A 25,433-nucleotide genomic window follows, 5' to 3' on the forward strand; every position below is an offset into this window, starting at 1 on the left:
AGGAGACTGAAGGGAGACCTCACTGCAGTTACAACTTCCTTGTGAGGAGGAGGGGCAGACACTGACCTCCCTCTGTGTGACCAGGAATGGAGGAAATGGCCTGAAATTGTGTCAGGGGAGGTTTATGTTGGATGTCAGGAAAAGGTTCTTTCCCTGTTTCCAGTTGGGCCCTGGAACAGGTGCCCAGGGAAGTGATCACAGCACCAGCCTGAGCTCAAGAAGTGTTTGGATAATGCTCTCAGCCACATGATAGGGTTTTTGGAGATTTCTTGTGCTGGGTCCGGAGCTGGACTTGATGGTCCTTGAGGATCCCCTCCAACTGAGGGTATGCTGTGATTCTGTGAGAAACAATCCAGTCCCTCCATGGGCTCCTCACATTCCCCCACACCTGGAGTGAGCTCCTTGCCACCCTCCCACCCCTGAGCTCAGTGTGGGGTGAGCTGAGGCACAGCAGTGAGGAAGGGCTGATCCTCCTCGTAAGGCTGGTGGGGATCCAACACCTCAGCTGCCTTCTCCATGGGGGACAGGGATACACACAAGTGTCCAGACCTTTCCTGGTGTACCCATCTACCCATCCTACCCAGAGCCCTGGACTGGGGGGGTCTGTACCACCCTGGACACATTTTTCATATCACAGTATGAACTCTTTGCTGCAGGGCTGATGATCCACCCACAGAATAAAGCAGATCCCTCCAGCAGATCATAAAGTAGACCAAATCCCTCCAGTGATTCAAAGTGCTTTCAATGTGTGATTCAACTCGTCCATTAAGAGATGATTTCTAGGTATTTTCAGAGGAAAGAAGCACTGAACAAAAGAAACTCAACCCGATCAAAGTATTTTTAGAGGTAAAGTTTACTGTCAGAGTGCAGCAATAGAAGTTAAAAAAAAAAGAAAGCCACAAAAGATCTAAAATCTTGTGTTGAGAATGTACAAAACCAAGTCATAATAAGAAAAAAATTGCTTTACAAAGTCTCAAAATGAATTTAAACAGTAAACATGTAGGAAAGCATGGAAAATCTAAACTAAAGGGTTTGTGTATAGTGAATAATAAATTACAATTCTAGAAATAAAGAAAAGAAAGCAGTAACCATTCTGACTCGAGAATCTTTTATAGCATCATTCTTTGGGGGAATAGCATTGATAGTAGCTGTAGGTCTTAGCTTTACAATTTCCACTATCATCAAACACTTTCTAGGAACTGAAAAACAAACTGATAAATAACTCCCTCAAGTCCAAGAGTGACAACAATTCAAGATTTTTTTTCCTTTTCTTTTCTTACTGGCTAAGAGAAAACCTATCCAACCCACCCATCAACATGAGCTTGTGTGTGTATATATATATATATATATATATGTGTGTGTGTGTGTGTGTGTGTGTGTGTGTGTGTGTGTGTGTAGGATGCCCTTAGTAAAAGGTGCCACAAAGGTGTTTATCAATAACCAGATTGACTGTTCTTTAATTGATCCTTCCTTCTGCAGTAGTTCAGAGAAGCCCGATCCAACACCTCCAACCACCCCCACCAAACATCCTAGGGGGAACTACCCTAAGGTGCCCATGGATGGATTTTCCCCTTGTGCTTCTAACAGTGCCAGGACTCTGGGTTGTGGTGCAGCACCAAGTCTGTTGGGTTGGCCAGATGAGGGCTGTTCTCCAGTGCCAAGGCAGGCTGCACTCGTCCTGTCTGTGTGCAAACACCAAGACGATGACCCTGAGAAGTCCTTAGGGTGCAGGTAAAGCCCTGTATGTAATGTGGATAAAACAGGAGAAATGTTTATCGTGGCCTTTCTCTTTTGTCTTACACAGTTCTCTCTTGTTCTGCAGAACCTCCTATTTCTTTGGCTTGGAGTTGCCAAAGGTGACAAAGACCACTCCTGGCTCCTGAAAACTCCCATTGGTGTGGAAGTCTTCACCTGGGCTCTTCGAGTATCTGCGAAACACAGGTGAGGCAGAGACCTCATACTGGGGGTGAGAGCCCACATTGCGCGTGGAGGGTGTTTGTGTCTCGGACTGCTTGGTGACCGTGGTGGAGGAAGTGATGATTTTGTTTCCAAACTGGTCCATCTCCTCATACTGCTCCATGACAGTCCGGGTGGCTCCATAGAGCTTGGACCCGTCAGGCCCTGTCTGCAGCTCCAAAATGCTTTTCTGCCTCCGTGGATTTTGTGGGCTGGGGGTGTTCAGGGAGCGGTATTCCGAAAAGCTGCCTTTCATCCCACAGTGGCAGCTGTCCTTGGAGGTGTCCACAGAACCCTTCTCTTTGTCACTGGTTGGATGGCTGGCATTGCCAAGCGTGTGCTGTTTCATGGAACTCAGCCCAGCTTTTGTTTGGACAGGGTCTGATCTCTTCTCTGAGGGTTTTGTATCATGCCCAGCAGACCCTGCTGAGGGGTGGTTATAGGAGCTAAAGCTGTTCTGAGCAGAAGCCTCCCTCTTTCCTGGAGAGTCAACACAGTCTGGTGAGGGGCCATCCCGGGGGGAATGTGCTGTCCTGGGTGATTCTGCTGGTTTCCTGGCAGCAGACTCAATGGAGATGTAGGAAGGTGAGGAGGGAGAGCTGACACGGGACTGAACGAGGCGGGGAACCTCCAGCTCTGCCCTGGCTGCCTCTGTCTTTTCTGCCACCTTTGCACTTTCCACAGATGCTGCTTCCCCTGTCTCCAGCATGACCTCCTCTTGCCTGGCTTTGCTTGAAACAATGCTGATCTTACGGATGTTGCTGCTGCTCACGGAGCTTTGGGCACTCCCCAGAGACTCCTTAAACAGCCCTGAGAGCCCAGCAATGTCTGACTCAGACTTGAGATTGGAAACAGAATAAATAGCTTTCTTGATGGCCTCCTCGATGTCCTGGATGCGGGCCAGTGTCTGCTCCTTCAGGTGCAGAATCTCAGCACTTGCTCGCTCCAGGTCCTCAAAAACCAGATCCACTGAGGAGACACTGTCAGCGTCCCCCTTTGCCCCAGCCTTGTCCTGGTGCTTGGCCTTCTGCTGCACAACCCACTCGGGGACCTTCTCAAAGAAGCTCTTGAGAGCTTTCACATCCACTTTGCTTGTCTCCTCCTCAAACTCCCTCACTCGGGTCAAGATCTCTTGCAGCTGCTCCTGTCTCCTGAGGTTCTCAAAGATCTCCATAGCCTCCTTGACATTGCCTTTCATGATCTCCTCCTTGTGTACTGACAATCTCTTACGACGCTCATCTTCCGTTTCTCTCATTTTTTTTTCCCTCATAACAACCACTGGCTTCTCCTGGGCAGGCGTCTCTGCCTCCCTCTCAGGACATTTCAGTTGCCTGCTGTTTGCCTGCTGGTGCTCCTCAAAGGAGGAGTTCCTTGACTGCTGATGGAAGGACATTGAATGAGACGTTTGCCTCCTCTCATGCACCTGCTGCACAACTCTCTGGCTATCCCACGATCCATAAGAATTAGACACACTTTCCCTTTCCACCTTGGATGAGGCATTTTGTGCAGTGCCGTCTCCTCTTTTTGGAGGGCTATTGTGACCCACAGGGGAGATGCTTGGCTCAGTTTGTCCTGGCACATCCCGTGCCTGTGCTCTGCCAGGGCAGGCTGGAGGTGATGGTGAGGAGCACCCCTTCTCCTCTTGGCATAGCTCTGTCTGCCTTTGAGCCACCTCGCCTGGGCATCTCCTTGGAGCAGCTGCTTTATCACTCATCACTCCCTGCTTGACTTCAAAACCAACCACTCCATTTTTCATTGGCTTTGAGGCCTTAGCACTGTCTGGTTCTACTTTTCCTTGTCCTGCTTTGCTGGCCTTGTACCTTTCTTCTGCTATTTGGAGAGGCGTTTTGGCAGTGTATTTTGGCAGCTTTCTCTCAGGGTTTATCCCCTGAACTGTGACAGACTTCTTCACAGATGTCTCTGAATTGCACCATTTTGTTTGAACCTCCTCATAGCCTGATTGTTCATGAACTTCCATGCAGCTTAATCCCAGCTCTGTGGGAGAAGGCCTTGGCTTGTTGATATCCCTCAAGCCTGAAGGTTTTGGAGGCAGGGGTGGAGGGATGGGTTTTGTTGATCTGCTTGCACTGGAATTTACAGAGGCAGAATGGGCCTCATGTAAGAGGTGCTCAGGTTTTGGAGGGGGAACAGGTTTTTTCTTGGGTGAGACAGTAGTTTCTGGTTTTGGAGGAGTCCTGGGCTTCTCTGCAGGACTCTGGTCACTGGATTTATAGGACAGAGAAGGGAGAGAAGGAAGAGGGGTCTGGAGTAGTCCAGAACATCCTGGGGCTTCATCTTTGCTGGTTGGTAATGGAAGGGCACCTTCTCTTGCTGCTTTAGTTGAGGGTGGGCAGGGCTCTGCTTTCATCACAGCAACTGAGGGAGGAGGAGGAAAGTCATTATCAGCCTGTGACCCTGAAGCCACTACAGCAGTCTCCTTACTAGCGAGTTGAGTCTCATTTTTCTTTTTACACACAGAATAGGACTGCCCTGCATTTCTGTATATCATAGCAGCTTTAAAATCCCCTCTGGAGACATTAACATTAGACTTTTCCAGCGACTGAAGTGTGGCTTTTAAATTACCTCGGACAATGTCCTCTTTTTCTACCAGGCGCTGTTCTGTGGCGGCACTTTGCAGTGCTCTGATAGCTGTCTGCACATCCCCTCTGACACCAACATCTCTTTCTTCTTGCTCTGATTGCTCTTTGGAATCAGACTCAACACAAGGGTTTACATAGGTTTTCACGGGTGTGGCAGTATAAAGGCCATCCTTAATGCTAAAATCTCTACTGGGCACAACTTGGATTTCCTGGCTCAATAGTTGTCGTCCCTGTACTTCCTCAGAAGCACTGACCTTTTTGTGTGATGCTATGCTCTTCTGGGACACGCTTGTGTGGGTCTTGGATGCCTCCTGGACTCTGGTGGTGGTGGTCCTGGTGGCAGTGCTGCTGCTCTCCTGCTTGGTGGATGAGGAGTCCTGCTGGTGTACGGTTGATTGCAGGGTCATGGTCCCCTGTGAGCTGACTGTCTGCTGCCTGCAGGCTGTGTGGACCTCCTCCCTGTTCCTCTGGAACTTACTCTGGACGTGGTGCTGAATGTTTTTTGCTTCTGCTGTTGCCAGCCTCAGGCTTTGCATTGCAGCCTGGAGATCAGTCCCCAGAGCCTTTTCTTCTGTCTGAGTCTGGCTGGCTTCGCCAGCCACCACACTCTGCTGTTTGCCATCCACTTCTGCCCTCTGAGCTGTCACTTGTGTTGGAAATGTGCCTTGTATCATAGATTTTGGTTCCTTCAAATGGGCAGTGGTGGCTTCTTCTTTCTCTGCCTTCTTGCTGGCATCTGCAACCCTTTGGATTGACTTTGTAGTCACCTTAAGCCCTCCGGACAGAACTTCTTCCTTTCCCATCGCTGTGGGCAGGGGCTTCCCAAGACATTGCACAGTGGTGCCTGCCACACCTGCTGCATTCACAGCCTCTCTCTCTAACACACCCTCTCTGCCCATGCCTTCACATACAAAACCCTTTTTTGCTCCCTCCACAGCCCCTGGCTCACCTCCTGCAATTACTTTCTCCATTTGTTCTTTATTTGTCAAGACATGTATGTTAGCCCCCTGCACAACCCGTGGGCCGCTCTCATCTGCCCCCTCCTCCTCTGCTTGGGAAGAGATGAGGGATTGTATCTCTGACTCCTGCTGGAGATTCTTCAGGTAGCTGAGGTCTCCCTTCTCAATGCAGCTCGCAAAAAGTTGGACATTTCCCTTCTCGTTGTCCTCACGCTTGATGGTGGCTGCTGCTTTCTGCTCCTGAGAAGAAGCCAACAAGTTCCCAATTGTTGACTTCACATCCCCCTTGACGACTTTCTGCTGGACAGAATGGAACAGGAGGGAGTAGAGAGTCATCTTCAGTGATCCCGACTTCGTCTCTTGTAGGACCATCCCCTTTTTGATGGAAGCATCTTGGCTGAGGAGACCCTGCAAGGCCTTGGCTACATCTCCACTCAAGTCCTCTTTGCCTTTAACAGCTTCACTCTGGTCCAGCAGCTGCAATGGGCTTACTTTGATCTTGCCCTCTCTGTCCTCCTCCACCAGCATGCTCTGTGCTTCCACATTGGTCCTGTGCAGGAGCTGCAGCATAATCCTTTGCAAGTGGCCTCCCACAATCTCCTCTTTCAGGATCTCTGGAGCTCCTGGGCTGCTGAGCTGATACTTCACCATCTTCACACTCTCCATATCATTAGCTTCAATGAGGATTCCATCATGCTGGATAGCCTGGCAAGTGCAGAGAGTCTCTAAAGTCTCCTTCATGGTTCTTTCTTTCAGTTCTACTTCTATGCCACCTTCAGAAGCACCAAATTTATCTAGGGGCGTGCTCTCAAAGAGCCACGTCGTGCTTTTCACATCTGCACGAGGGATCTCTTCTTGGGCTCCAGCGCTGGCCGTCACCTCTGTGTCCTTAAGGGTGTCCATGGGCTGGGTTTCAAACAGCCAGGTGCAGCGTTTTACATCCCCTTTCTGGCTGTCCTCTCTCTGCACTGTGCTCATGGATGAGCTCCTCTCTGCGTCCCCATACAGAGAGTCCACAGGGTGGTTCTCAAAGAGCCAGGTGGATGTCCTCACGTCACCCCGCTGCACGTCACTGACGCTCACCATCCTCACGTACTTCTTCTGGCCCACTTGCTGGGACTCAAAGAGCTGCTTGTTGGACTGAACGTCTCCCTTCTGCACATCATCCACTGTTCTGGGCACAGACAGCTTTCCCCCTGAGAAGGAGTCAAGAGGCTCTGTCTCAAACCTCCACCGTGCAGTCTGGACATCTCCCTTCTTGATGTCCTCTTGGGTGACAGCCCTAATCACAAACACCTCTTCTTCCTTCTTGATCTGATCCAGCGGCTTAGTTTCAAACAACCACCGGGCACCTTTCATGTCACCTTTCATGATTTCTTCTTTCTGCACTGAAGTGACCTCATGGTATCCTCCCTCTTTGTCCTGGATAGCATATAAAGGTTGGCTTTCAAAGAGCATTGTGCAGGACTTGACGTTAGCTTTGCTCATGGTGTCTTTCTGGATCTTCTGGAGTTCTGTCTCATCCACTTTGTCATGGATTTGGTCAAGGGAATAGGTCTCAAATACAAATCTTTTTCCTCCAACATCTCCCCCCTTGGCATCCTTTTCAGGAGGTATTTCCTGGATGCCCTCAGAGTTGTCCTTCAGGGTGTCCATGGGGTAGTTCTCAAAGAGCCATGTGAACTTGTGCACAGACCCAGCCTCAATTGTTCCAGCATCCTTCTGGGATTTTGGCTTGGTGGCTGTGTCCAAGGGCTTGGCCTCAAAGAACTCTTTCACTCTGGACACTTCCCCAGACTGGAACTCCACACGGCTGGAGTACCGCATGGTTTTTTTCCTGTCAGCTTCACTGACAGTGCTGCTGCCCAAGGGTTCAGTCTCAAACAGGTGCCGGACAGTTTTGACATCCACTCCCTGAAATTCCTCCTGACTGTAGGCCTTGCTGACTTGCAAATACTGCTCCTCCTGGCCTTTCAGGGAGTCCAGGGGCTGAGTCTCAAACATCCACGTGTAGGACTTCACATCGGCTTGGGGCACGCTGCCATCCTCCTCCTGCTTCCTCTCAGCCTTCTCGTACAGGGTGTGCATGGGCTGGGTCTCAAACAGCCACCGGCAGGTCTTCACATCCCCCTTCTGGGAGATCTCCCTCTTCACTGAGGGGTGCTTCTCCCCTTCTGTGGCTTGGAGATGAATGAAATCCATGGGCTGAGTTTCAAACAGCCACTTGGCTGTCCTGACATCACCAGCCACCACCTCTTGTTTTGTGATCCCCCGGATTATGTCCACTTTCTTGATGCTTTCATCAAACTGGTCCAGGGACCTGGTTTCAAACATCCACTTGTAGTTCTTGACGTCACCACTGATGATCTGCTCTCTGCTTACAGAAGTGACTTCATGGAAATTGCCAAAGCTATCCTTGATGGCATACAGGGGTGTTGTCTCAAACAGGATTTGGTTGGCTTTGACGTTGCCAGCTGGAATCTTCTCCTCTTCTTTGATGGTGGGCTCAGCATCAGCCTGCTTAATGCTGTCTAAGGGGAGAGTCTCAAACAGGGTCTTGAAAGATTTCACATCCCCTTTCACTACCTCTTCCATGCTGGTGGCTGGAATTTCTTCCTCAAATGCCTTGGAGATGCTGCCAAGGGGACAGGTCTCAAAGACATGTTTTCTTTGCTTCACATCTCCCTTCTCCTCTGCTGAAAGCTCCACTTTCTTCAAACGTCCCACCTCAAAATTGTCTTTCAGGGTTTCCATTGGCTGCGTTTCGAAGAGCCAGAGTGTGGATTTCACATCACCTCCAATGACTTGTTCTTTGGCTACAACACTTTCTGAAGCTTCTCCTTTCAGGGAGTCAAGAGTCTGGGTCTCAAAGAGCAATCGCTGTTTAGTGACATCTGCCCCTGTGACAAAATCTGTCGAAGCCTGGAAGTCCTGTTCCTCAACTGTGATTTCTCTGATGGCATCCAGAGGCTGAGTTTCAAATATCCACCTTGCTCCACTGACATCCGGCCTTCCAATTTCTTCCAGTGAAATCCCACGGATTATCTGCACTTTGGAAGTGTCCTTGTTGATGGTATCCAGGGGCTGGGTCTCAAAGAGCCAGCGAGCTGTCCTGACCGCGTTGGTCTGAATTTCTTCTCGGCAGACGGACTTGATTTCATGGATAGTCCCACTTTTGTCTCTGATGGCACAGAGGGGCTCTGTTTGGAAGAGCCTGACAGTCTTCTTGACATCGCCTTTCAGCTCCTGGATTTCTGACTTGAGTTGTAGGATGCTCTTCTCCTCCACTGAGGAGCAGCGTCCTATGGCATCCAAGGATTGTGCTTCAAAGAGCTGTTTGGCCCCTTTTACATCACCTCCCTGGACAGGCTCCTTGAGAACTGCCTCCTGCACCTCAGTTTCATCTGAATACAGTTTATTTAATGTGTCCAGAGGTTGGGTTTCAAAGAGCCACCGGGCAGTGCGGACATCCCCTCTGGCAAGGTCTGTTTCCGACACCTTGGCTGATGTTGACAGGTTGTACCCATTTATGGACTGGCTTTCAAACCTCAGGGAAGTGCTTTTCACATCCCCACTGGGAATGATCTCTTCTTCTGTCAGCTTCTTCGTGGCTTGATGGTCCCCAATGGAGTCAAGTGCCCAGTTCTCAAAAATCCAGCGCATGGACTGAACCTCTCCTGGGAGAACTTTATCCAGGTTGACGGAGCCCTGAGCATTGGGATCCTCGGTGTTAAGCATTTCTGCCAGGTCCTCAGTCACAGCTTCTTCCAGGTTCTTCCTGAGCTCGGGGTGCATGTGCCTGTAGAGCCTCTTCAGCTCGTTCACCTGGCGCTGCTGGTAGAACTTGGAGAAGGCTTGCTTTGGAGGAGGCACAGGGAGGGAATTGAGATCCTGAACCCCTGGAGCGACAACCTGGACCGAGCCAACGGCTGGAGGGGGAGGCAGGTCATCTTCCATTTTCTGGATGGCAACTTTAGATGGTTTCTGAGCCTCTGACATCTTTGGGGAAACAGTTTTAAACGTCAGCATCACCTCTCACCCCCCATCCCTGTGGCTGTTAATGGAGTGAGCGGCAAAGGGAAAAGCCAACAGGGGAAATCCATGCTCCCAGTTAGCTCCATACCTTTGGTTCAGTAGCACACAGCACTCCAAGCCATCACATCACTGCACACGCTCCAGGCTTGGTGTTAGCCCTGGTTCCACAGCAAGTGAGGTCTCTAATCCAGGTGAGGTGGTTAGTCTACAATTCCCAGGATTCAGTCCAGCTAGAGCACAACAGAGGTGCCCAATTTGGGCTATGTGACCAAGAGAGAGTGACCACAAGAAAGATAAAGCTGACTTAGAAAATTCAGTGAAAAGTTAACTTCTCTCTCCTGCTGGCCAGTGTCCAGAACTGTTGTGTCCCCAACTGAGGACCTGCAGGGAACAAAAGATCTGGGTGCAGGAGAAAGCCAGGGAGCTATTTGTGAAGAGGTCTCAGGAAGAAAATGGGGAGAAGGAATCAAAGTGTCAAACTGAGCTGATGAGGTTGGCTAGTGAGGTAACATGATGAGCTTTTGGTAGCACTGTGGGGTGCCCCCTCCTTGCTGCTCAGGAGGGAGGGCTTGGGGAAGGATGTTCATCTCATTAATGATTTCTTCTATTGCACTCAGAAGTGTGCCCCATTTGCACAAGAGTAGATGCACATTTACACAGTTGGACATTTAAATAAAGCTGTTCTAACTTGCAGACTTGCACAGGCATGAGGCTAACTAAGGTTTGCAAACTGCTGGAATCAGCAGGCCTCATGATCTGTGCTGCTTGAGGAGGAAAAGCAAGGTTGAGGGACCAGAAGTTGGGGCAACTCCTAAAGCGGGGGGCTAGGAAAGTTGGACCTGTTTATACTCAGTCAGACTGAGCTCATCCCAAATTCACAGCAGTGTTGGTGCAGAAGTGAACAGAGTGGGCTGTGCTTGTCCAGTCTCCCTCTGACTCTCCATTTCTGCAATTTTTCTCCTCAGTTTTTGCATCCTGGGCATTGAACACTGAACTGAATACCTGCAACCTGCATTGCCTGGGCCTTTATCCACAGGGAAGGTAGCTGAAGCCTTTAATCATTGTCTAAAAGAGACTGCAATCCTGGTGGCTTTCCTTCCGGTAAACAGATCTGCTGACCCTTGGCATGCCTGTGCAGTTACGTCTGCAGAGTTATGCCTGGAATATTATTAGTTGTTGCTCAAAGCAATGGTGCACGGTGTTATTTCACTCTGTTACACACAGATTGTTCTGGCTAAAAATAAGTTTTGAACATTAGTAAAAGAAACCCACACTCAGAACACCAAAATCAGCATATTTTGCAGCGAGTGAAAAAATGCAAATCTTTTGCATGAGCCAATGTACTTGGAATGCACTTTTCAAAATAAGGGGTTTGTCTGGTTTTTTTAATCTGTGAAGAACTTCTGCATGTGGGGAAGGGCAGCTGAGCAGCTGATAGCTATATTCAGTATGTAACTGCTCCTGGCTGCCTTGTGTGGGTATTTAGATCACACTCACGGGCCACAAATATTTGGTTAGATAACAGTGCTTATCTTAAACATTTCCTACCTTGCTTTTTTTCTGTCTGTGGGGAGAGTGAATGGAGTTGTCCTTCACAGTACTCTGGAAAAGATATGAGGAGAAATGCCATTAAACTACACAGCAAGACACATTATCTGCATATATATTTTTATATACTTATGTGTATATCAATTATAGAGAACTGAAAACCATGCAGGTTTTCAGTTTATTGGTTCATTGGCAGTTCTGTACAGTTGAGAAAGCAGTCTTATTCCAAATTGATCATATATATATTTCCTAATGTCTCAGTCAACAAGCAAAACCCCAAACATATTTTTTTAAGTTAGGGGAAAAATAAAACTAGCACCGATTTCTCCAAAGTTTGATTTAGTCTATATTTTTCCTTATAGTTAAATATTTTAAAAAATGAAACTGATCTACATTTTTAGTTGCATTATAAATTGGGTAATTTATTGCTTTGAATTTTAAAAAAAAATTCTTGGTTCTCTAACCAGCTATAATTTTCCAAATGCAGTCTCCACTTATTTATTTTCAACTGATTCTGCTTCATCTGGACCCTTCTTGGTAACACTCAAGAGACTGCATCTCTGAATGGAGGGCATATAAAAGGTTCAGAGTGTGGGGAAACCTGAACGTGCCAGTGGGAAGGGTCCAGATATGAAATCCCATCCCATGTCACTCCTGAATCACCAGCGGAACTGGGAAAAGGGGGAAAATATGCCTCATAACCCTTATAACCTGTATTATCCTGTGGCCCAATGATCAGCCTGGAGTGCGGGATTAAATCCCTGGATCCCAGACTAAGGGATCTAAACAGAGAAGCACAGGTTGCACTGCAAAGTTATGCTTAAACGTGGCATATATGGACATATGTATATATGTTTCTGTGTGTGTGGCATTCACATTCTCTGATAAAATCCCTTCATCCAGGAATTTTTTCCTGGGAAGCTGAGAAGCCTCAGAGAAAAGGAAAACAATTCTGATTTGCTTCTCCTGTGTTGTGCTCATGTGGAATGTGTTTGGAGATTGTTTACCCACAGGTGATTGTTTCATTAAATTCTGGTGTGAGTTATTTTCACTCTTTGGCCAATTGGGGCCAAGCTGTGTTGGGACTCTGGAGAGAGTCATGAGTTTTAATTATTATCTTTTTAGCCTTTAGTAAGCATCCTTTCTGTATTCTTTAGTATAATATAGTTTAGTATTCTATAATATAATGTAATATCATAAAGTAATAAATTAGCCTTCTAAAAGCATAAAATCAAATTCATCATTCCTGCCTTCATCAGGACATTCCCAGCAAATACAATATGTTTGTGCGTGGAAATGGGGATAGCATGGACACGTATGTGTTGCTCTGTACTGATTATTTCCTCCATGGATGTATGTGAATATAAATGTGCAAATAAAGGGGAAATCTTAATATCAGTAAACTGTACAGGCTAGTGGATGTAGGGCTGTGTGTGTAATTTAATAAGTATGTGATATATGCATATGTTTGTACACATCTTACATTTGCAAGCAGCAAGGGGAAAATGGTCACTTTTGGGAAACCAAACGTGGTATTTCCTCAGATGTACAGAAGCAGACACGTTCTGTGTCACCCTCTGACAGCCACTTGCGGAGGGGACATTGCTGGGATGCCGCTGGTGTTGGGGCGGGGGGACCCGGTCCTTACCGGCTGTGCGGGGCTGGCGCCGGCAGCAGCAGCTGTCTGCGAGAGATACCGAGCCGACAGCTCCTTCACGGAGGGTGCAGAGCACCTCCCTCGTCCTTGCTGAAGTGTGAGGCTGGCGCTGCCCGATGGGTCTAAAAGCGACCGTGCCCGATCATCTGGAACAGGGACAGAGGTGTGCGGTGAGCCACGGGCAGGAGGGCAGGGCCAGCAGCTTCCCACGGGCTCTGCTGGGCTCCTGGCATTGCACAGCAAGGTCCCCCACAGCTCCCTCTCTGGTCCCCAAAACGTAACATCACACCCTTCCTGTCCGGGGAAAAAGCATGGACATTCCCATCTCCTTGGTGGCTGAGGTGGATTGTTGAGCCTGGATGAGAGGGACACTTTGGCAGTGAGCTGATGGCCCCATTCCTGCTTCCCTGGGCAAGGCCATCACTGAACACGAGCCAGTCAGAGGACATGGAGGAGCTACACATATCCAACGTGAGCAATTCCTACATTTTTTGCTCCATGGCCTTACCACTCTCCTACGGGTGTGCCTCACAAGCAGCTACATCCACTTTGCCTCTCCCCTGGGAGCTCATTTTGGGAGAGATGAAAAGGGTGACACCTGCCACAGGATGTACCAGAAAGCCCTTGCTAGAGCCTTCAAACCCTGCTCTGAATTTAGAGATCTGATATTTTGAGCTGCACCAACTTCCATGGGGTGCCCCCTTTGAAAGCCAAGTTCTTTCAGTTTTCAAAGAAAGAAGCAACTCCAAAATAGAGCCAAGAACTTTCTTTTTGCATTAATCTGCCAGGTGTGAGGATGGTTATCTCCACCTCTCATCACAGACATACACAATATATAGAACTTTACACCTCTAGGGTGCCTCTCAGCCCTCCAGGTTAGTCAGGGCTGTAATTTCTCTGTTCCCACTGTAAAAACACCAGAAGGTTCTCCCGTTCTCTGCAGGGCTTGTGCTGCTGCATTCGGATTTAGTGAGGTATTTGCAATGCTTTTGCTTTGAACAATGGGCTCTCTCTCCACAAATCCAGCTATTGCACAGGCAGGAAAGGGCTGATGTACTTTTTAATATGTGCACACTAGAAGCACTGCAGCCATTCAAGCATACTTTGCCCTAAAACCTCAGCACTCAGATCATGAGAATCAGAAAACCACAAACCTAATGATTCTTCTTCTTTGCATTCTGAATTTTAAGTTCAGATTTTGAAGTTTTAATCTAAAATACTGAAAGAAGCTTACTCTGGTTTTATTTTAATTTGACAGGAAGCAACTCCATGCACTAAAAATGTGCTTCAAATTAAATACCAGTTCCTATAGGTACAAATATGCACCAAAAAGCCATGAAGATAAGAGCAGAGGGGCCTCAGTGGGTTGTCAGACCCTGCCAGCTGTGCTGCTGGAAGGTTCAAACCTCAAGATTTCTGTTGTCCTTTATTCCAGCTGCTCCTGCAGGTGTGCAGGCATTTTGATGCAGAACCAAGGCTGGATACGTGGGGAAGCAGTGGGATGCAATGCAGATTTAGCTGCTGGAGGTCACTAGGACACCAGAGGAGGAAACAGAAGGTATTTCCTTAATGGTTTTTTTTTCCTAAATCTCCATCAAAATATAGCACCTTTCTCCCTGATTTCTGCTGTCCACAGCTTAACCACTGAGTCAAAGTGAATTATCTGTCTACAGCCACTGCAGGCAGTGCAAGGCTGGGGCAGACCTGGTGCATCCTGACATAGGCTGTGAGTTTGCAACCACCCTCTGGTTGCACCATTTGCCCCTAGTCTGCTCAAGACACCCCAAACTGTGACTAAATCCTGGAGTTTTGAGATGGACAGCATCCAGGAAATCATAGAATGGTTTGTGTTGGAAGGAACTTTGGAGAACATTTCATTCCAACTCGCCTGCCATGGGCAGGGATGGCACTCACTAAATCAGGCTGCTCTGAGCCTGTCCAAGTGGCCTTGAACAATTCCAGGAATGGGACATCCATAACTGCTTTGGGCAACCCATTCTCACTACCCTCACAGTAAAGAATTTCTTCCTGATATCTGATCTCAATCTCTCCTCTTTTAGTCTAAAACTGTTCCCATTTGTCCTAGGGACGTCAAGAGGGTCCTTGCAGGAGGTACTGAACTGACTGCAGAAAGCTTTGGGTAATCTGAAAAAACTCCTTTTTGAGGAATTTGAAAAATCTTGTCTGGGAATGTCTTTCTTTCATCCTACATTGTTGAATTACCTACTGGAAAGGCAAAAAAGAGTCCAATCAGTCTGGCAAACAGCAAGTTTCTTTGCATGGTAATGAGATTTGGCTAAGTCCTGCAGTGAGAGCAATGGGGAGAACTGGGCACAGTGAGCCTTCAAGGTAGAAAGGAAACCAAGCACACATTTTCAGCCTTTCTGGCTGGGAAAATGAATACAAGCCCTTGGCTGTCTTGAAAACCACATCTAGGAGATAGGAGCACCTCCTGGCAAGGCAGGGCTGACAGAATTGTTCCTGTGCTTGACCATTTTGGTGAGAAGTGCTTAGCAAAAGCATCCCTGTGTCCATGAGCTGGGCTGGTGGTGTTTGATGGTCTCCTCCCACCCCAGGATGTGGGCATTACTGCTGAGATGATTTAATTTGTACTGACCTACAGGCCTGTAGGTTCACATACGGCACAAAGAAAAGCAACATGCCCCTCCAGCCATGAACAAATAGTGCAGCTGAAGGCAGAAGATTTGCAGTTCAGACAGAGGGAAATAGCACACTCTCAGTGTTGCCCGTTCCTTCACCCCTTAACTTGGATGGATGATAAGCCACAGGGCTTGTTTTAATGACAGATATAATTAGATACAAAGCTTTTGTTGAAGGCATCCCCTTATTGCTTCCTTTTTTTCCCTTTTTTTTCTTCTTCCCTTCTCATTTTTGATTTTTTATTTCAGTGCACAGGCTGTGCACAGCCCTGTGTTTGGTTATCACTTCTCACAAAGCCTCCTGCCTTGGAGAAGGGCTGCTCCAACCCTCTGTGCTGGCTCTGTGCTTGCACAGAAATCTGGTCTCTGCCTGACGAAACAGGCGGCTGCCTCCCTCTAAATCTCTAATTATAGATAAGAGCTGAAGAACAACGGTTCGTTCTGCTAATGAGAGGGCTGATCAGTCACGTGTGCCTGGATAGTGACATCCCAGAGGCACCGAGGACACACCAGAGCAAGGTGTGGCTTCACAGCATCCCCCAGAAGGGAGCGGGGAGCTCCCCAGCCGGAGATGCTGAAGCACAGCTAAAGATCGCTGTGCACCCAGGCTTAGCGTGATATTTATCGTGGATGAGGTGGAAGCCAGTGTTGGGGAAGATGAAATAGGAAAGCCTTATAAATATGATTGTCTGACAAACGATTTTGAGAATATAAAAACTATAAGAGAGATTGAAATGAAAGCAAGCTTTGAGATACCTCAGTTACTGAACAACTGGAAAACAATGGTGTGACCAGCTGAAGGTAATCCCCTTTTGATAAAACTTTACGCTCTGCTTGCAGACAGGCCCAAGGGTCAGAGCAGACCCTGCCAGCTTGGCAGAAAGGGGCCCAGAGAGGAGTTTTTAGGGTTTAAAATGTAGCACAGTATGGTAATGTAATGATTCTTATAGGCTGTATGTAAATGCTACAGGATTTGTATCTTGTACTAGATTGGTTAGTGAGAATTAGAATATTCAACACAGAAGATTTATTGTATTGTAATGGGATCTTCACTCTCTTACGTTTTTTACTCCCTTACTCTCTTGCCCTCTCATCCTCTCTACCCCTCTCTTCTCTCAGGCCTGCTCTGAGCTGTGGCTGGCAGCTCCCAGCAGGGCCCTGCACCCAGGCCCTTTGCAATAAACCCCAAGTTCCACAACCTGGCCTCAGAGATCTCTCACCTCCTTCCATCCTGACCATCCTACCCCCCGTCACTCCTACAAGCCAGCTCTGAAACCAGGGCTGGGCTCCACATTTCTGCCCTGCTGAGCAAAGGGCTCTGCTGGCGCGCTCGGCATCCACCCCGGCCCTGAGCGCTGCATCCCGCGCCGCGCTGATTGACTGCGCCACTGCGGCCCCAGGGGTGTTAAACACGATACCTCAGGCATTAAAGCATCCCCTGTGAGCTAAAATAGGAGGAAAAGATCTCCTGAATCCCCCCTCCTCCTGTCCCACACGGCGGCTGGCACTGTGCTGCTGTCCAAATGAAGGATACAGGGAATGCTCCTCCCTGCTGGCGTTTGTCAGTGAAATGTCCTTCATGTCGCTGTCTGGCGCCGGATGAATCTGCACATTTTGTGTCAGGGGCTGCAATGTTTGGACTTCTCATAAGGAGCAGCTGTCAGGTTTCTTGAGCTCTTCCCATGCCCCATGTGTGTACAGGTCAGGCTTGGTTTACAGCCTCTCTGCCCTCGAAATCGCACCCCAGGCAGGCAGGGAGGAAACTTGCAAAAGGGGAAAATAATTCCTTGTATTCCTTTGTACTCACTGATATTTCTAAACACAGTAGGCAAGGCAATGGGGGGAAAAGATTCATAAACATTCATCTGAAAGTTCATTCACATCCTCTCCAATTATTGCCCATAAATCACTCAACTGCTTTGTCTCCTGCTAGAGATAATATTGCAGGTCTCTTGAACCAGAATCATCTTACACCTGGCAGCCAGCACCTAACAAGTGGAAAACAAATCACCAACAAAACCTCTGCCCCCTCCCTCCCCTGAGAAAACCCCATCTCAGCAGTAGCAGGGCAGCTCTGAATCACTCTAATTTCTATTTAAACCACTTTATCCAATGAATAAACAACGCTACCCACCTGTTGGTGTCCACCACCTCTGCTGCTGGCACTCCTTCACTGCCCGGCTCCCACCACCAACCCCAGTGAGCTACCGAGCGCCTGAGTCACCTATTAAAAAAGGAAGCTGCAAGCTCAGCACCAGTCCCCTGGGTCGCCTGGCCAACCACATGTCATCAGCTGTGCTCCCAAAATCAGCCACCCTGAGCAAACACAGCTGCTAAGCAAAGCCCTTTGTGCTGCCGCCGCGCGCCCCACAGCGCTGTGGGAGCTGGGCTTGTGTAACGGGGCCTGGGAGCAGATGGGGGCTTGCACTGGGCTTGTAAATGTCAGGGATGTGGGGCAAGTTCTGCCAGGGTTCTGTCCCTTTCATTGCTCACTGATGGGAGCAGTGCTGCAGAGAGCATCTCCTCCCGAATCCGGCATCCTCCACCCCCTGCTCAGTGCTGGTTTGTTGCTCTGCAGGTCAATTTTGGGTTTGCTGTTTTGGCTCCGGGGCCTGGCCTGTCCTTGCCATGGAGCAAAGATGTGGTTTGCCATGTTGGCTGCTGGGCCTGGCCTGTCCTTGCCAAGGAGCACAGATGTGTTGTGGTTTCATGCCTTGGCTATGCCATGCCTCCAGTACCACAGGACATTTGGTGCATATCCCATGGTGCAGGACCCAACCTCAATTCTCAGAGGCCAGTAGGAGCAAAGGGACTCCTGGCACTCAGGGCAGGAAAACAAGTGAAACCTCAGATTGTGAAAGCAACTTTCTATTCCAAGAGGATAGAGATGAATTAACAAGGAAGTGCTGCTTTGTGGCTCTCTAGGCTGGTTGTTTCCTGGGAATTTGGGGCTGGTATTCCCCCCTGTCTGGGGTCAGCCATCACACAGTCACTACTAGCTCAGCCTCCTGACCCAGAAGTGTGTGACACCCCTGTGTGACTGGATATGTCCTCAGTACCACCTGCTTGTCCCTGCTGTTCATCCCAGTGAAACATTAGCACCCCACTGGCCTGTCCCAAAGCTGGAAGCACATCCCTGCAGATGGGGACCCCATTTCTGAGTACCTCTGCCCTTGGAGGTGGCACCTGCATGTGCAGAATCACATCTGTCCCATCCTCCTCCCAGTTTTTCTCCCCAGAGGATCAATTTCCTCACCAAAGTGACTCCTAAATACCAGCACAGTTCCATGGCTGGGCTGGGGGAATTTGCACAGATGGGTGAGCACCCATAAAAGCTGGCTGGGAAACCAGGGCTGCTGCTTAATCCAGGAGGCAGGCAGCCCATTGGGGGTGCTCAGCCAGCAGGGAAAGGTTTAAATCCCTGCCCTAACCCCTCTGCCAGCAGCCCTGGTCCACAGGGAAGCTCTGCCAGAGGGGACACATTCTGAGGGAGGTGTGGGAAGCAGGGCAGGCTCCCTGCTGCCCCAGTTTGGAGGCTGCTGAAATGGTGAGTGGTTCTGGGAGGCTTCAGTGATGGGTGGGCAGGGAAGGGTGGTCCTGGGACAGAAAGGATTTGGGTAGAAGAGGATCTCTATCTGCTCCTCATTGCCCTCACGACCCACTCATGAGGCTTAGAGAATGTTAAAATACCACCTGTTTTTTCTAAAGGAAGGGGGGAAAAAGGTGGGACAAAGATGCAACAGGGAGCATGGATAGGATTTTAGAATCTAGCAGAGACTGAGAGCAAGTCATGCTCTAAAACACTCTGCTCACCCTAACGGGTGCTCCCCCCTGTGATCACACTTTGTTCTCTTTTCAAACCACAGTACTTTCTCTCATTTTCAGTCCTACAAAGGACTGTGGGTGTTTGAAATTCAAGCTTTTTCTTTCTGCCATTGATCAGCCCATTATGTGCCAGAGTGGCCATTGTAAACATGTTCTTTTTACATAGAATTCATGTGCTTTTTTACTGCTTTGGTCAAAGAGTACCTGTTACAGCTATACATTCTAGGAATTGACCTTTAAAAGAAGTTACTGAGATTTTTGTCATGGTCACCTACCAACTCAGATATAAGAACAGCATTGATTACAGCTGGATGATTAATAAAAATCATACAACCTAATGAGGCTTTTTTTTTCTGATTCCAGAATTTCATGAGCACACCTTGTCCTTTCAAATAAATTTGTCCAGAATCACATACAATAGATACCTGATTTGGAGATGGGGAGCCCTGATGGTATAGAACATAAATGTAATGACTAACACATATCAAATAAATAGAAATTATTCCCTTTTGAAAGGGTTTAAGAGAGATTTTGGCCTGTTTGCAAGCCATATCTTGCAATTGTTAGAGGAGCTCTGGTACACAGAGTTAATAGATGATTTCTGGGGTGGGAAATGGGCTGAAAAGAAAAGCACCAGAAACAGAGGAAGGTGCTAAACAAAGAGGTAAAATAATGTAACTAAAGACTAACTGTGTTGAAGAGGAAATAAGATTTAAATTATCATTTCATGCTTTTAGGCATTGTCCACTAATTATAGTAAAATAATTAATGTTTTGCACACATGTAAAGTTGCATTTGCAAATCTGAGAGGGTGGAAGGGGGTGAAGGAAAAAAAAAACAGTTATTGAGAAACATCTTGTTTCCTGCCCTTGATTTTCAAAATCAGATCTCTTTGCAATTTCCAGCACTTCCAAACTGAAGGTTCATGATCTTTGGTCACTTCTGCAAATGTTTTTGTCTCTTTGGTATCAGCTGGAATGTCCTTTGCAGGAGCAGCATCATGACCCCCAGGTAATTTAGAGAGCTTCTGACAAGAGCTGGGAAAATTTAGCCTCAGGCAGAGCTGAGTATCTGCCCCAAGGCAGATCGGGGCTATTTCTGGGCTTTGCAAAAATCCAGGAATGTGGAGGACTCTATTCTGGGCACCAAAAAAAATGCCAAGAAGCTCTGCTGAGAGACAGCTGCAAGTGGCATTGCTGTTTGGGGACGTGGCCTTCCTGCGTGGGCCAACTGCTGCGGGCTTGTCCTTCCTGAGGGAGGATCCAGCATCACCCCAAGGTCTGGTACCAAGGGCCTGGGGGAGGTTGGTGCAGCCCTGACTGTGCCCTGGGCACAAATTGCCCTGTGCCCTGGGCATTACCTTGTTCTCTGTATCCCTCTGCTGTCACAGACATATTTTATGAAAAATCCTTTCATTAGGATGTTTTCATCTGAGAAGCTGAGAGGCTTCAGCTTCTCCATGTTTTGCTGACTTGGAATGTGATCTGGAGAACTTTTTACCCAGGATGTGAAATTGGTTTTACTTGATGACCAATGACAGCCACCTGTGTCGAGGCTGTGAGCAGTCACAGGATTTTATCATCATTCCTTTCCTTTTCCTTTCAAGCTTTCTGATGAAATCCTTTCTTCTATTTTTTAGTATAGTTTTAATATATAATTTTCTTTTAATATAATGTATATCATAAAATAATAAATCAGCCTTCTGAAACATGGAGTCAAGATTCTCGTCTCTTCCCTTGTCCTGGGACCCATGTGAACACCCCCACACTCTGCTGAGTCTATAAAGAGTTAATCAAGGCCAAGGGGATGTGTAGTGACTGTCCCCCGTGTGTCACCGCCCCTGACACATCGTGGGTCACGCCCAGCTCGTTCTGGTACCCTCCAGTGACTTTATTTGCCATTCACAGAGGGGTTTTTCACCGCAGTCGTGACAAACACCCCTGCTCAACATCCATTTCCCCACTTCTCTGTCTCCCCTAGCCCACCATCAGCACTGGTATGGAGGGGCTTGGCATGCAAGCAAAACTGAGTTAATAGAAGAAATAACAATTGATGGTTTTCCAGTGTATGCGTAGCAAAGGAGAAAAGGCTGTTAGCATAGAAACAGTTTAGAAAAATACAGGAAAATTTCTGTAAGCTAGACTACCTGCATATGTAGATGTGTACATTAAATAGTAGATAAGTAGATGTGTAGATTAATAAGTAGATTTTTTATTAAATTTCTGTAAAACTTTTACTGATTATATTGATGCTAATTGCTTTGCACCAATAAATATAATAAATTATTGTGATGTATTTAATGACTTAAGATCATGCTCTTTGTTAAGAGCGTGATCTTAAGTTATTATATAATATAATGTTATTATATAATATAAAATATAAAATATAATATAATGAAAATATAAGATATAAAAATATATAAAAATATAAATATAAAATATAGCATAAAAGAAGTATAAAATATAATATAGTAAAATATAAAATATAAATATAAAATATAAAGTTATTGTATAATATTATATAAGTAAATGTGTAGATTAAGTAGATAAGCAGATGTGTAGATTAATAAGTAGATGCTTTATTAAATTTATGTAAAACTTTTACTAATTATATTGATGCTAATTGCTTTGCACCAATAAATAGAAGGAATTATTGTGATGTAGTTAATGACTTAAGATCATGCTCTTTGTTAAGAGCGTGATCTTAAGCTATTATATATTATAAAATAGAAATATAAAATATAGCATAAAATATAAAATACAATACAATAAAATATAAAATATAATCTAATAAAAATAAAAATATAAAATATAAAGTTATGTAATATTATATAAGTAGACATGTAGACTAAATAGTAGATGAGTAGATGCATAGATGAATAAGTGCTTTATTAAATTTCTGTAAAACTTTTACTGATGATATTGATGCTAATTGCTTTGCACCAATAAATATGTTATTGTGAAGTAGTTAATAACTTAAGATCATGCTCTTTGTTAAGAGAGAAAGCTGGAGAACAAAATAAAACATTTTTCTTCTTAGACCCTGACCATGTGTGTGTATATCATGCCCAACCCAACAGTAACACACTACTTTTATCCCTAACCCCTCTCCCAGGATCTTTTCCCTCATCATCCCATCATCCCAGCCCCTCCAGCCCGGAGTTCAGGATGGCCATCCATGACAGCAGCTCCCCTCCCTCCAAACCCCCCTTCCCCAGGAAAAGCAGCTCCCAGCTCCCACTGGAACAGCCTCAGCCTGGGGAGAGGGCTTCTTGGCATGCCACACATACCAGGCCTTTTAAGGGAAGCCCTCTCTCACCCCTGTGAAAAGATCCCTTGGGAATGAGTGTGCAGGCATCCGTGAGCATCCCCAGCCCCACGTCCTGCCTGGGATGCAGGGCCCAGCTGGGATCAGGGCTCTGCATCTCAGCATTTCTCTGCCATGCCACGGTGTTTACGTGGGAGCATTGCAGGGATGCCACGTGCCCTGAGGAGCTGCAGGGCCCTGCTTTGCCTTTCTATTCCTGTCCTGGTGTTTCCATGCTGCTGGCAGCTCTGCATTGCTGGCAGCCAAGAAAAGTTAAAGCTGTTTTGGATGAAAGAGTCACACCCCAAACCAGTTTGGCAGTATCTTTTAAAGAGAAAACCCCAAACCCACTTGTAGCTACTGAGATTTCCCAGGGATTTCGATTTGTTTCTGAGTGAGGCAAATTGCCAGTGAGAATGTGGAAGAGGAGAGAAATGGTTGGCTTGAAATGTAGGATACCAATAAGGTACAGTACTTCAAGCAAAGATTCCTATTACTCTGTTCAGCCCCAGTCCTGGGATTTCACCAGTGCTAAAGAAGGATTTTCTCCCTTTTTGTAATAGGTTTTGGGCATTCTTGCCTGGTTTTCCCCCAGAAGGAAGCTTTTGTATCCTGTAAAATACTGATTCTATTCAATGGCTGAAATCAACCTTTGCAAGATGTTCCTACAAATTTCCACTCATGCCGTGTCCCTTAACTGCCACTAGTGAATAATTTACCACTTTTCCCCAACAAGAGTATGGATTTTTTTATATTTTGCCTCTTCTTACAAAGTGATATCTGTACCTGAGACATAGGGACTGGAAGACAACTCCACCTTTCTTTCCCTAAATCCATTTTTTCTAACAAAAGTCTGAAGACACTTCATGGTTTTTTTTTTTTGGTTTTTTTTTTTTTTTTTTTTTTGATACAAAGATTGGAGACCTGGTGGGAACTGGGGAGAGCTAGAGAATTTCTCTGAAAATCACAGAATTAAAGTTTTACACTGAATTATAGAATTCCTGTTACTCTCACAGCCATCATCTGGACAATAATCTCAGAAAGAAATATTGGCCATTGATGAATACATGAGCTGAAAAAAATACAACTTTCAGCTGAGGTCAGGCCCTTCTCATGGTGAGTGAGGAGCATCCCTGGGGCTGGACCTGAAGTCCTGGCTCTCCTGGTGACAACATGACAGCCCTTAGAGCCAAAAGGCAGATGGATAATCAGGAGGGAGACATACACATGCACACACAGGGGCACATTTCTGCCCCACCTTAGAGTGGTTTTTGGAGTTTCCTTCCACACAGGTTTTTGGAGTGTCCTTCCACACATGTGAGCACAAGCAGGGAGTGAGGTATGGCCACATTAGTGCTGCTGACCCCCTCCTGAAGCCCTTTGTTTGGCTTAGGGACACAAACACATTTTTCCACCCTCTCTGGAGACAGAGATTGAAGAAAGAAGGAAAGAAATTTCCCCCTTAACTAATCCTCCATATCTCCTCTTCTCCAGGGATGTAAGATGAAGCAAAGCTCATTTCCTTCTGAACACTTCATATTTTGCTTCCTACCCACTACCAGCCCTAAGCAGGATTTGCGTCTGGAAGGTGTCCCCTCCACCCCCAGCATCTGGATCCCACACAGATTCTTTCCCCTATTTGTGCTCAAGGTGATCATAAATAACAGTATTTTTGTCTGGGAGAGAGTAGACACTAAGATCTGTCCCCATGAGTTTAAGCTTCAAAGCTGAGATTTTCAGTATTTTAAGAAAAAAAATCAGTATTTATAAGAAAAGCACACAGTTGCAATGCTCTGTTTCTGTCTAGAATACACCCAGGTACCCTGAACCATGGTCATGAACCAAACCAAAGCCACCCTACATCGAACACACCTGCAGCACAGAGCAGGATTTACCAAAATCCAGGCCAGCAGAAAAAAATCCAGGCTTTCCATGAGCTCCAACACCACCTTCATAGCATGAAACACTAAGCATCCTCCTTTTCCCTGCTTTTTAGGATCAGTCTGAGGTTCATATTCATGCAACAATTCGCCCCATTCTAATCTACCCCACAATTACTCACAGGGAGGTCTCTGCAGCTCAGTTGAGTCTCAGACAGCCCCAGTGGAAATTCTGTGTGAAGCCCAGGGCCAGGCAGCCCTTTGTGTATCCCAAAACAGCCCTGCTCCACACCCCACAGCCTCAGTCTGTTCACTGCCTCCCAGTGGTCTCTGGCAGCTGGTTTTATCTCAGGGTGCTGGGCTATGTTGAGAGGATGAACTACTTGGGCTATTTTTAGGGAACAGTGAAATGGCTCTTCCACCAGGCTGAGTCAATCATGAGTCCCAGCAATTCTGAGCAGGGGCTGGGAAAGGCTGGGGACCTGGCTTATTTTCAGAATTTATTCATTCAAAATACCCCTCGTGTAACCCGGTAGGAGATGGGGATGCAGCCAGGCAGTGCTGCAATGGGGAAGAGGCATTTCCCTGACTCACTGTCATGTCCTCAGGCTGTGATCCTCACAGCCAGGGCCCCTGCCACCTCTGGCCACAGCCAAAGTTTGAAGAGAAATGCTGGGAAAGTGAGAGGTGTTATCTACAATTTCTAGTTCCCTATTTCCTCATCAGTTCCAGTATTTTAGAAGCAAGAATGGAAAAAATTTATTTGGGAGAGTGACTAAAGAAGGGCAACCACTCTACCTGCTTTATGGTAAGCTGGGAATTGCCCCTGTTGTAGGGTCACAGGTGACTGCTCTGGAAGTGTTTGGAGAGGGATAATAATAATAATAAAAGCACTCAAACCTGGAGGCTCTTGATGCCCTCAAAGTTCAGCTGGGCAAAGGGTACTATTTTAGCTTGTTAATGGTGTGCCAGAGCTGGTGATGCTGCCTGGCCAAGCTGATTCACAA

The 25,433-nt window shown here is 46.9% G+C and overlaps 1 protein-coding gene across 3 annotated transcripts; it reads right to left on the reverse strand.

Moving 5' to 3' along the window:
• Positions 1–1,198: 1,198 nt before the first annotated feature.
• Positions 1,199–24,747, reverse strand: XIRP1 (xin actin binding repeat containing 1). 3 transcript variants are annotated; one of them, XM_074546578.1, is made up of 4 exons: positions 24,609–24,747; positions 12,747–12,901; positions 11,099–11,152; positions 1,199–9,514 (listed from the first exon to the last, which is right to left on the reverse strand). In XM_074546578.1, the coding sequence occupies exon 4, from the start codon at positions 9,512–9,514 to the stop codon at positions 1,829–1,831; it is 7,686 nt and encodes a 2,561-aa protein (XP_074402679.1). In that variant the 5' UTR covers positions 11,099–11,152; positions 12,747–12,901; positions 24,609–24,747; the 3' UTR covers positions 1,199–1,828. The 3 variants fall into 3 exon arrangements, with proteins under 3 accessions (XP_074402679.1, XP_074402733.1, XP_026652478.2); XM_074546632.1 differs by lacking the exon at positions 24,609–24,747 and adding an exon at positions 17,550–17,654; XM_026796677.2 differs by lacking the exon at positions 12,747–12,901.
• Between the last annotated feature and the right edge of the window lie 686 nt (positions 24,748–25,433).

The sequence above is a fragment of the Zonotrichia albicollis genome, chromosome 1 (assembly GCF_047830755.1).
Source record: "Zonotrichia albicollis isolate bZonAlb1 chromosome 1, bZonAlb1.hap1, whole genome shotgun sequence".
NCBI lineage: Eukaryota > Metazoa > Chordata > Aves > Passeriformes > Passerellidae > Zonotrichia > Zonotrichia albicollis.